We start from the raw sequence: 12160 nt of genomic DNA on the forward strand, positions 1-12160 counted from the left end.
CGACGCTCCGGTGTTTTTATAACTTCTGGAAACACAATCAGGGTGCCGACTTCAGCTATCTTTCAGAGGATGTCCGGACTGCTGAGCTGGCTCGCTGCACTGCTCAACTAGCTGAAGAGGAGGCAAGAGCAAGGATCCCTGCTTCCCCAAACCTGGCTGGTGTTGAAGAAGAAGGGGTCGTTGAGGATGCTGTCAACCAGAATGCTGCTAAGGACCCTCCTGCTCCCAATGCCTCTTGAGCTTTTTCATTTATTTTTTCTTTTGATTACATGACCCACGGGTCGTGATGTAAAGACAATATTTTCATTTTAAACTTTGCTGCACGGGCAGTAAATCTTTTCTTTTACTTGAACAGTTACATCCAAGCAGTGATGCTTGCGGTGTAAAAGATTGCATGATGCTATAACATTTTCATTTATTATAACATTTGTCCGTATGACCGAACTTAGCATAGTACTTTGGCATGATTTAACAAAATATAAATTTTGAAAAATACTCTAAGTACCTTAGCATGCTTTCACTCATTTTGTTCATGTGTTTACATACCTCACGGTATGCTTTGCTATCGATGTGCCTTATATGCCCCCCAAGTGATCGAGGAGCTTTAGGTCCTTGGTCACTTGCCTTGACCATGACCTGTTCGGGTGAAAAAATAATACTTGTAATACAGCAAAACAACACACGTAATGAACAAATACTTGTAAATATAAATTCACAAAGGTTGGCAAGAGTGACTGGCTGTGCACAGTCCCTTATAATCTCGTATTAAAAATGGACTAAACATGTCTTTACGAGCGATTCTGAAATAGAATCTTACATATACGAGCGGTTAGCCATACAGCGTGGCTAACCCTCTTTGCTAAACTTGTAAAAAGTAAAATTTAATACAAGCCAGTCCTTTAAAAAGGATTGTTCACTGATAGTACTTGCGCAGGTGTTCTCCATTCCAGTAACGTGGAACGAGATCTCCGTTCAAGCGTGCAAGTTTGTAGGTGCCCGGATGAAGGACTTCTTCAATCTGGTAAGGTCCTTCCCAATTAGGTCCGAGTACTCTAGCAGTGGGGTCGCAGGTGTTTAAGAAAACTCGTCGTAGCACCAAATCTCCGACGTTGAGTTTTCTTTCTTTAACATTGGAGTTAAAGTACCGGGCAACTTTTTGCTGGTACGCAGCAACTCGGAGTTGGGTTTTCTCCCGTATCTCGTCAATCGAGTCTAGGGATTCCATCATTAGTTGGCTGTTCTGGTCCTGGTCGTATGTTAGGCGTCGATGTGAGGGGGGATCTAATTCGACAGGCAACATTGCCTCATATCCATAGGCTAAGAAAAATGGGGTATGTCCTGTCGCTGTTCGGTGAGACGTTCTATACGACCAAAGGACTTCACGCAGTTGCTCTGGCCACACTCCCTTAGCTTCTTCAAGCCTCTTCTTTAGGGTGTCTTTAAGAGTTTTATTCATGGCTTCGACCTGTCCATTCGCCTGGGGGTGTGCAACTGAAGAAAAGCTTTTAATGACTCCATGTCTTTCGCAGAAATCAGTGAATAAGTCGCTGTCAAATTGGGTTCCGTTGTCTGAAACTATCTTTCTAGGCAAGCCATATCGACAGACAATGTTCTTGATAACAAAGTCAAGGACTTTCTTGGTCGTGATGGTAGCGAGCGGTTCAGCTTCGGCCCATTTGGTGAAGTAATCGACTGCTACGACTACGTACTTTACTCCGCCTTTCCCTGTAGGTAGGGATCCAATCAAATCTATCCCCCATACTGCAAAAGGCCACAAACTTTGCATCTGTTTCAATTCGTTTGGAGCTGCTCGTGGAATTTTGGAGAATCTTTGACATTTATCGCATCTTCATACAAACTCCATCGAATCCTCGGTCATAGTTGTCCAGAAGTAGCCTTGCCTTAGAATCTTCTTTGTCAAACTCTGCCCCCCAGCGTGATTCCCGCAGAAGCCTTCATGCACCTCTTTCATGAGTTCCTTAGCTTTTTCTGGTGTAACGCATCTGAGTAGTGGCAAGGAATATCCTCTTCGGTACATAACACCATCGACCAGTATGTACCAAGCGGCTCGCCTTTGTAGAGTTCTGGCTTTGTTTCTATCTGTTGGTAGCGTACCATTTGTCAGATACTCCAAATAAGGTGCCATCCATGTATCCTCCATCCGAATCTCCATACTGGATTCGGCCGCTTGTATGCTTGGCTTACTCAGTCTTTCTACTGGCACAATGTTCAAAGTGTCAGCATCCTTCGCGCTCGCAAGTTTGGCTAAGGCATCTGCGTTTGAATTCTGATCTCGCGGTATTTTCTGGAGGGTGTACTTAGTGAACTGGGCTAGCAGGTCTTTTGTTTTGTTTAAGTAGGCCACCATTTTTAAACCTCGCGCTTGGTACTCTCCTAGAATTTGATTCACCACCAGCTGTGAATCACTATAGATATCAAGCGTCTTTATGCTCATTTCTTTCGCCATTCTCAACCCAGCGAGGAGTGCTTCATATTCCGCTTCATTATTTGACGCGGTGAAGTCAAACCTGATGGCGCAGTGAAATCGATGCCCTTCCGGCGTTATCAATATCACTCCCGCTCCAGTGTGGGATTCGTTGGATGATCCATCCGTGAATAACTTCCACAATGGAGCTTTGTCTTGAGGCTCGGGCGCTTTAGGCTGTTCGCACTGTTCGCTGTCTGGGAGTTCGGTTAACTCTACAATAAGGTCGGCCAAGAATTGTCCCTTGACTGCTGCTCGTGGTGAATAAGTTATGTCGAACTGCCCTAATTCGACTGCCCATTTTAATAATCGCCCAGTGTAACGACCCAAAATCGCTAATAAGGCTTAAGGGCCTTGATTAGTGTGCCTGGAGGGCATAATGGGATTTTGTGTGTGACTTTAATGAGTTTAATGCATGATTATGATTTAATGCATGTTATATGACTATTTTATTATTTGAGATGCATGACTATGTGAATTAGTATGCATGAGACCTGATTATCTTAGAAAGAGCATATTTGTAATTTGGCCATTTTGGGCATGACTGTGTTGATATCTGTGATCTGTGACTCGAGACAATCCTAGAATGAGCGGGTTAGCGGAAAAGTCAAAGCGGGAATCTATACCCGGTTTGGGTTAAGCCTGGGGAGTTTAAATGAGAATTTGGAAAATATATTGAGGTTAATCTTGATGATGAGGAATGTATAATTGGTGATTAATCAGGTATTGGGTAGCGAGCGTGAATTATTAGGAACACTTGAGGAATTAATGGGAATTTGGGTAATAGGACTAAAATGTCCCTACATGGGCAAAAAGGTTTAGAATTATTAGGGAGGGAATTTTGGTCTTTAGGCTTGTTAGAGATAAGTTAAAGGGGGCTTTATACTTAGTGGAATTAGTAGAAAAAGGGTTAAGGCTGAAAAAGAAAGAAAGAAGGAAGAAAAAGGAAAAGAGAGAAAACAGAAGGGTTTTGTTCCAAAAGAATCGGTTTGTGGCTCTCCCACCATTTCCCCTTCATTTTTCTTGGAGTTAAGCTCAGTGGAGAGCTAGGGTAGGCTGAGCATCAAGGATCCTAAGCTAGACTTGAGGATTGGCAAGGGATTAGCAAGATCACATCAGAAATTTGAGGTAAGTTCTTGGAGATTTCAGTTTTAGGGTTTGACTGGTTTGAGCTGTGCATTTGAGCTAAATAGATGGGGATTTTTGGGAAATCAGGCCAAGATTGAGAAGGAGCAAGCTAAGGAGGTCTAGGGTTCAACCCAAGGTCGAAATTCCATCCACGGTGTTTACCGAGTTTTTCGGAAACGAATAACTAACAGAATAATAAAAAGATAAGAACTGTAGAAATACTGAAATGTAACTAAACAAACAGTGTTTTTACGTGGTTCAGGCGTTAACAAGCCCTAGTCCACGAGTCGATGTTATTATACTTGGAAAAGGTTACAGTAAGATGGCTGGTGCATAAGAACTTCACACACTCACAATGTTTCTCTCGGGTTCTCTTGAAGAAGATGAAGCTAGAGAGATTTTGGTAGAGTTTTTGCATTGTGATCTCTCGGTCCCCCCTCTTCTTGTAAAATGAAGGGGCCTTTATAGCTAGGGTTTCGGATTAGGGTTTTTCTCCACGTACATGAGTCTTAATTACACCAGCCATAAATAGGGGATACAACACTACAACAAATTTGACTAAATATTACATTAAAATATTACTTAATTTAAAAAACGCTATTATTGATGATTAGCCAAATGGGTAGAACACGGAAGAGAAAAAAAGGGGCGGCAAATGAATTTTTTTGTTAAAACACCCGCCTTTACTTTTTCCCCAACTCTTAACTCACATTTTCATTCTCTAATATCATAAAACCAAAGCAAATGCTCTCCCCTCTGTCTCTCTCTCTCTACCATAACCTTCTCGCCTCACGCCTCTCCCCTCGGTCTGCCTCTTCCCTCGGTCTCTCTCTCTCTCGCATGGCCAACAGATGAATGGAAGGGTATAGTGCCTCACGCCTTTCCCCCTCGGTCTCTCTCTCTCTCTCTCTCTTGCATGGCCGACGGATGAATGGAAGGCTATAGTGCCTCACGCCTCTCCCCTCGGTCTCTCTCTCTCTTTCTCGCATGACCGACGGATGAATGGAAGGGTACAGGTGCTTCTATATGAAATTTCCCTCTCAAAAGTCCCTCCTCTCAATCCAGCCAACGGTGGCAATTGGAAATGTCCGAGGCTTCGCTCCGAGCTCCGCGAGAGAAGACCAGTAGCCAGTAGGAGAAGAAGAGTGAAACACACTCTATAACCGTACCAGATCACCAGATCTAATACACTCTCCTCTCCTCCTTTTCAGATCTCTCTTTCGCAACTTGCAAAAGTCTAAGGTAAGTGTCTCTTTCCATGTCTCTGCAATTGCTCATCTATAGCTGTTCTTTCCTTTATCGGATCTTGGCTCAATGGCTTTCGATCCGAGTTCTCGGCATTTGTTTCTGGTTGATGCTAATTTCAGTCAGGCGTCCTTTTGATTCACATGTTTTTTTGGTTTAAGATTGGGGAGAATTGCGGAACGAGGGGAATTTTGATTGAAGAAAGTAAAAATGGCGGGTGGTGCAGCTGGTGGTTTTGTTACACGGGCATTTGAGTCGATGCTGAAAGAATGTTCGGGCAAAAAACATCCAGAACTTCAGAAGGCTATTCAGAATTATATAGGTTATGCTTCTTTTCAATTTGAAAGTGATAATGTCGATTTTTTCGAATGCATTTTTTTGTTTGCGATTGAAATTAGAGGTGGCTGTTATTGACTAGAATTAGCAATGAACAGTTTTGTTTTGGTTTGTACATTTCACCATCATCACAAACATCCGCTTACTATGTCAATTGTCCATTAAGCTGGAGATGAGAAAATTCAAGGTGTAACTCACTAGTTTGTTTTGTTGTAATAATTTTTTCTCAGATGGTACGAAAGAGGTCAATCAGGTTCAGCCTTCCGCTTCCAGTGAGACAAACAAAGCTGCATCGGTTGCTGGTGATGAGAGGTTTGTACTTCTTATTCCCCCCCACCACCCAAAAAAATAATAATAATAAAATAAAGATTAATGTAACTGTTACAATCTTTAACTTGTTCTTGTGTAATTTCTGTTGATTTTTTTTTATGCAATCAGGTCAAGTAGCACATCTTTAACATGTAAAACTTTACTTATCAAATCCTCTGCAACAATAAGATGTCCTTTAATTGTTGTGTATGGTATCTCTTTCTGTTGCAGTTCACTTGAAGATGGAGCTGCAAAATCTGAAATAGAGGAAAGCCAGTCACAAACAGTTCCTCACGATGCCGAGGCTATTCCAGTTGCTAAGCCAGTGAGCATAAGTGCAACTATTTCCACTGTCTTGGCAAGTGCTGGGAATACTTGGGAGGGGTCTGTGGCAGAACTTGTGTTGAGTCCTCTTCGACTTGCATTTGAGACAAAGAACTTGAAAATCTTAGAATCTGCTTTGGATTGTCTTCATGTATGTATTTGTCATGTTTTTTATTTTCATGCTCTGAATTTTATAGGTTAGCATTGTGTTTAAAATTTTCCATTTGGCTCTTGATATCAGTTCTCCTGTGCGAAAGATTGAGGAGATTGATAGATGGGAAGTGAATTTTGAGTTTAATTGAGAGATGTAATATGGGAACGGTAAATTTGAAAAACAAGCTTGAATTGTTGGTTTTTGATTTGCATGATCATGGAAAAAAAATATGAAATTCTCTTTTACTAGAGAAAGATATACAAAAAAAGAATATTAGCATTTTGTTGGAAGTGGTTGGATTGAGATGAATGTAAGTGGTTGGATTGGAAGGGTACGGAGGAATGGACTTCCAGGACTGAAACTGCTAATGTGCTGCATGAGCCAGTATGTCTCTTTTCATCTCATCTCATCTCATCTTGCAAGTCATTTATAATTTAAGTAGTTTCTTTTTCTCTAGAGTTAATTATGAGAAATTCATAAACATTGTTTGGTAAATGAAAATTGTATTGTTCTGCTTTACTAACTCTGTTAGATCATTCCTTTTAGAGCCTGAAGTTATTATAGTATTACTCAGTTGTGTAGCATCTTTTTCATTTAAAACCGATGTCTTAGGTTTTATTCATCTTATTTTGTTTTTCAGACTTCACCTTCTGAATTATTGCAGTGATCACTAATTCACTATGATTAATGTGCATCATTATTCATTACAATGTTATTAATTAATTTGTCTGTTTTACTCTTATTTACAAATTCTTTGTGAAATGTTGGAATTTATTAGCTGCTGAGATATTCTGAAATTTCATAATGTTCCAAGTGAAATATTTCTTTGTTTTAAGTTAAAGGACAGTGCTGCCGGTTAATTACTGTTTTGAAAGTTAGATGCTTATATTGTTCAGTTTGGGATTGATATAAGCAATGTGCTATATTATATCTTGGTACTTTTTTTTGGCTGTCTTCAGGTTTGGCATATTCAATCCTTCAACTGTTTATGATCATTTGGGAGAAATATATTCTGCCCTTATTTTCGGAAGCTTGGTTTTTTGCATTTTATTATACATAAAAGTAAGGATTTTGAATTGTTATGTAATACAATTGTTGTTCCCCTTTCACAAATATGAACTTAGAGATACATTTTTGAGACTCTTTCTTTCTGTTTTAAGGGCCATGTGGCACCGTCTTCCACTGATTCTGGCTCGTCTGGGAACATCATAATTGATTTCTATTGGGTAAGTGTGATTCTTCTGGGATTTCTGCTTTTCTTGTTTATTAAATTTGGGATGTGGTAAATTAGAAAAAAACTGTAATGAGATAAGGTTGTGAAGGTACATGTAAATTTAGGATTGTCGACTAGGTTTTTGGAGTGTGACATTCTTTGTAAGGATAATTCACCTATCAGTTGTTCTTAAGTCTTATTCAAGGGCTTTGTGCTATCACATGTAAATACTATTAGAAATCACAATAGTTCTCTGCTTGATTTCTTCTTCTTTTTTATTTATCTAGTTTTTTAATTTAAATAATCATAATAATAAAATTAGCACAAGTCTTGGCACCACTTGTCAACTGTCAAAAGGAATTTGAGTGGATTTTTGGTGGTGGTGGTTGTTACTTGTTTCTGTTAGTTTTTTGTTGTTATCATTTTTACTATTTCAATTTTGCTAGAGAGTATGTGCTTTGTAGCAGCTTAAACTCTGCTGGGTTACTAAGTGTATGCGGTCATTATTGAAATTTTCCCAAACCATAACTTTTGAATATCCTTTCGAATTTTCGATTGTCTTTTTGCAGGGTATGGAACTCTATCCTCGCATTGGTAAAAACTTCGACATTAAAGTTTTTACAAATTGCAGATTTGGAATGATGTCTTGGGCAGTTCTAGCTGTAACCTATTGCATAAAGCAGGTAGCGTCTATGGGATAGTTGTGAATTATGCCTAATTATGTCAGTAATTCAGCATCACTTTGTTTATGTCCATGGTGTTGGTTGATGTGCCAGTTGCAATATGAATTGCATTTTAGGTTTGAAACTTGGCTCGCTTACAATTTGAAATATGTGGCAGCAGTGTAGCCATTTGATTGTGTGAACTTAGAATGTTAAAATTTTATTAACGAATCTGAGTTGCTTTGCCACAAAATCTCTACAATCCATTTCCAGCGGCCAATCATTTTCCCTCTTGTTCAAGGATTGTTTCTCTGTATAATTCATTTGAACAAAAAGAACACTTAATCTTACTTTAATGTGTGCCCGTGCAGCTGGCCTGGTGGTTATTTCTTACCTCTAAATCAGACCCGACCTTCCTGTTTTACACTTCTACAACAGATTGCTTTGTGGACACACTCTTTAGCTCTTTTGCTAGTATTTAACGTCTATCTTTTTTCTTTTTACCAGTTTGAAGTGAACGACAAAGTGGCTGATTCAATGCTTGTTAATACCATATTGATGCTGGTGTATGTTACTAAGTTTTTTTGGTGGGAAGCTGGATACTGGAGCACAATGGATATTGCACATGATCGAGGTTCTACATCCTTTTATTTTAACTTTCCATCCTTGTTATCCATTATTTTATTAAACATCATTTTGGCAATAATCTTCTGGATGGTTTGATATTTTGGAACATGTACAAATTTAGATGTCTTATTATTTTTTTGAATGCATACTAAGCATAACTTATATTTATGAATTAAGTGAGATAGAAATAAGATAACTCGTCTTCTATGAAGTCATCATCATTAAAGTCTCTTACTTTCGTTACCATTCGAAGATTATAGTTACTTCCCCTTTAACCTTTTCCATCTATTGCTGTATTTGATCCCAATTACTTGGATTGGCTACCATGACGTTGCAAATTCTTGGCCTTAATTTTAGCAGATAAATTGTTTCTACTACCTAATTTTTCACTGTGATTAGAAGAGACCAAATAATTATTAAACAAATGTTCTTGTAGTGCTGAATTTATCTATTGCTTCTTTCCCGTTCTTTTGGTTTGTTCATACTTTCTCTCATTTGGATCATTGTACCTATCATTTTGACAGCTGGTTTTTATATTTGTTGGGGATGCCTTGTATGGGTGCCTTCTATATATACTTCTCCTGGCATGTACCTGGTCAATCATCCCGTACACCTTGGAACTCAGGTATAAAGTTTTCTATTCTAAGTTTATTTGGTCAATAAAATGTAATATTACTGCTTTCGTTCAGGAACAGTTCCAAAATGTTTTTCAACCTTTTCAAAATGTGAACACTTTTCTGCATTACTAGAGAGTAGGAAACTATAGCAATGGCTATGTAGATACCTTGGTGGGATTCAAACTTTAGACCTTATGGAAGCAAACCACATGTCTTCCCATTTGAGCTAACTCCCCTTGGTATACACCAGTAATATTATTATCAGCTTGTAAAAGCTGTATATTGGCAATTTGATTCTAGATTTGAGTTAGAAGCTGCAAATCTATTCTACCTGCCAAATGCAAAAGTTGAATGCTTGTAACTTTGTTTGTAAGCTGCCAAGCCCATGAGATGAGCGTAGACTTGATTTTTTTTGCAACCAACCATACTTTCTTTTCTGTCCTATTTCCCCATTGTCCCTGTTAAATTAATTCTTAATTTTAGTTGTCTACTTTGCTTTGTCACAGTTGGCACTCTACATCCTAGTAGCAGGCATTCTTTGCATATACATCAACTACGACTGTGATAGGCAAAGGCAAGAGTTTCGCAGAACAAATGGCAAAGCTTTGGTTTGGGGTAAAGCTCCATCAAAGGTATATGGTTCTCTGAAACTTGTTATTTGGTTCTCATTATACATACAATTTTCTGTATATCTGCTGCTAAATCCTGCATAATTCTTCCCTTTCTGTTTCACAGATAACTGCCACTTACACTACCACAACTGGGGAAACAAAAAGCAGCATTCTTTTAACTTCGGGATGGTACGTTTTCAGGCTCTGCCATGTAAATCTGAACTAACTGGATTTTTTTTTCTTCTTGGTTATGAATGCGGGGGGTTCATAACCAAGAAGAAATATTAGCTGATCCAAGTAAGTAATTTTAGCTGATCCATGTAAATATAACTGCCACTTGTGCAATATTAGCTTTCATTCACAACCACTATGTCCCAGAAATATTAGCTGCATTTTTCTGGACTGTTCCAGCTCTTTTTAACCACGTAACTTACCTTACGAGTGCTACTAGTTTATTTGCTTGTATGGGAGAGACAAACTCTGATCATGTTAGTGGTTTCTGGTCCAACAGGTGTAGACAATTTACAAACCGATGCCAGTGTAGAGAAAAATAAATAAGTAGACGAAATGAATAATGGTTTGCGCGTTTTCATACAGATAAAGGCATAAAATCTTGACATGTGATTGTTATTGTAGGTATGGAAAATACTGGAAATCGTAATGCGAGAAGGTTCGGTACAGGGTCATCCCCGGAATTTACTGAGAAAATGTTGCACAAGTGTTTGTTCTATGTTGAGAATGGCATGTATATTCAGCCTTTCCAAATTAAATGATGGCAGGCTGGTATCATGTTGTTGTTATTGTTGTTTTTGTAATGGTCAACTTTATGGATGTTGTATTTCTCTCATCTTCAATGACCAAAAACTTTTCTTGTTTAGGAAAATTACTATAAAGTTTTGTTTCTATTTTTCATTTTTGAAGTAAAAATTGTTCAAGATTATAAAACTTTATTATGTTATGCTTTCAAACTTAAGTTAGAACTAAGATCTCATGAAGTAGACACATTTATGGTTTGAATTAGTTATTGTTTAATGTAATACTTATGGTTTATCAATCTATTGAGAATTACATTTTATGATTAATTTTGAATTTTTTTTATCAAAATACAATAATGAAAATCTTTTAATTAAAAAAAAACCATATAAGTATACTTATCAAAATAAAATTTAAAATTTTATTACTATATGTTATGATTTAAAAGCATATTATAAGCGTAAAAAATCGTTATGGTTTATATAATATAACAAACTAAAAATGTTATTAAAATAATCAAATGTAACAGTTGAAAAGTGTTATGAAAAAAATACAAGATTAAATTTCAAATTTATAATCAAAAACTCTATCTAAATGTTATTATTTGAATATTATAGCATCTAAAAATGTGTTATTGAATAGTTTAAGATAACACCGAACATAACATTAAAAAAATGTTATAGAAAAGACTGGACTTTTAATAACATGGGCTACGTTAGCATTTTCAGAAGTGCTATCAATAGTCCCAGATAGCACTTTTTAAGTGTTATGAATACTGTTTTTTCTTGTAGTGCAATTACTGTAGTCGCATGGCTACAAGACTCTATGTGGGTATATTTACGTGAAAGTATGGGGAACACACAAAGTCAGCCGTCTTTTCCAAGTTGTCAGCGGAACAGTAGACGAAAAGGTACCTTTAGGCGTGCTGGGATGTGTGCGGCTTTGTCCTGACGGGCGTGTCAGGCGGGATCCTGTGTCAGACGGATATCATTCCAAATATGCCCCCTCCCGGACTCGACAGTTCGGTTTTGTTCTGTGCGAGGCACGGAACTGTTTCCGCGGAGACCACTCGAAGGGCCTCTCCTGGAAGGGGCCTCCCCGAGGGGTATCCTTCGGGAGTCCGGGAGAGTCAACGAGTTTCCGTGTTGTGCTTGCTTGGAAGAGTAATCCGGATATCAAACAGGGGAGGCGAAGCCTTTCTGTCCATCCGCGAGCTCTGGTCACCTACCGTGAAAGACATCGATAATTCTGCTTCCCCGAAGTCATCAATCTAAACGCTATCCGGAAATCTGGATAACATTTACCCCCCAAGGTCGCGGAGCTTTGAGAGATCCGGGAGCTTGTACAATCAGTTTCTTAGACTAGGCGAGGGGGCACCTTCTGTGTTCCCGAAAAGGTTCCTTTTTCCCGCCTGAGTATTAGTATGAAAGAGAAAAGGAATTTCTTCTGTTTGAGACCAAGTACTCAAGTGCGGCAAGGATCACGTGTCATTCTGGGAATGGTTCTGAGACCAAGACGTGTGCGTGAGGCGACTGGTTGAGGATGCGTGCGTCAGTCATCTGACCAATGATTTGACGGTTTTTAATGGTACTCAGGGCCCGAGGTGGTGTAATGATGGGAAATAAATACTTTATTCCCATCCGAGGAGTCATAAATAGGATCGTCGCTTCCTCTCCAGCCGTTGGATCTGATGCAC

General features: G+C 38.7%; 2 protein-coding genes across 2 annotated transcripts; both read left to right on the top strand.

Moving 5' to 3' along the window:
- The first annotated feature begins 4681 nt into the window (after positions 1–4681).
- On the top strand, positions 4682–6139 carry LOC133829226 (brefeldin A-inhibited guanine nucleotide-exchange protein 5-like). The gene is made up of 4 exons (XM_062259076.1): positions 4682–4855; positions 5020–5180; positions 5425–5506; positions 5735–6139. The coding sequence occupies exons 2-4, from the start codon at positions 5069–5071 to the stop codon at positions 6027–6029; spliced, it is 489 nt and encodes a 162-aa protein (XP_062115060.1). The 5' UTR covers positions 4682–4855; positions 5020–5068; the 3' UTR covers positions 6030–6139.
- A 742-nt stretch (positions 6140–6881) lies between these two features.
- LOC133830903 (7-dehydrocholesterol reductase-like) lies at positions 6882–9990 on the top strand. The gene is made up of 7 exons (XM_062261019.1): positions 6882–7043; positions 7142–7207; positions 7764–7877; positions 8364–8490; positions 9008–9108; positions 9607–9732; positions 9836–9990. The coding sequence occupies exons 1-7, from the start codon at positions 6897–6899 to the stop codon at positions 9935–9937; spliced, it is 783 nt and encodes a 260-aa protein (XP_062117003.1). The 5' UTR covers positions 6882–6896; the 3' UTR covers positions 9938–9990.
- The last annotated feature ends 2170 nt before the right edge of the window (positions 9991–12160 follow it).

The sequence above is a fragment of the Humulus lupulus genome, chromosome 4, assembly GCF_963169125.1.
Source record: "Humulus lupulus chromosome 4, drHumLupu1.1, whole genome shotgun sequence".
Taxonomy (NCBI): domain Eukaryota; kingdom Viridiplantae; phylum Streptophyta; class Magnoliopsida; order Rosales; family Cannabaceae; genus Humulus; species Humulus lupulus.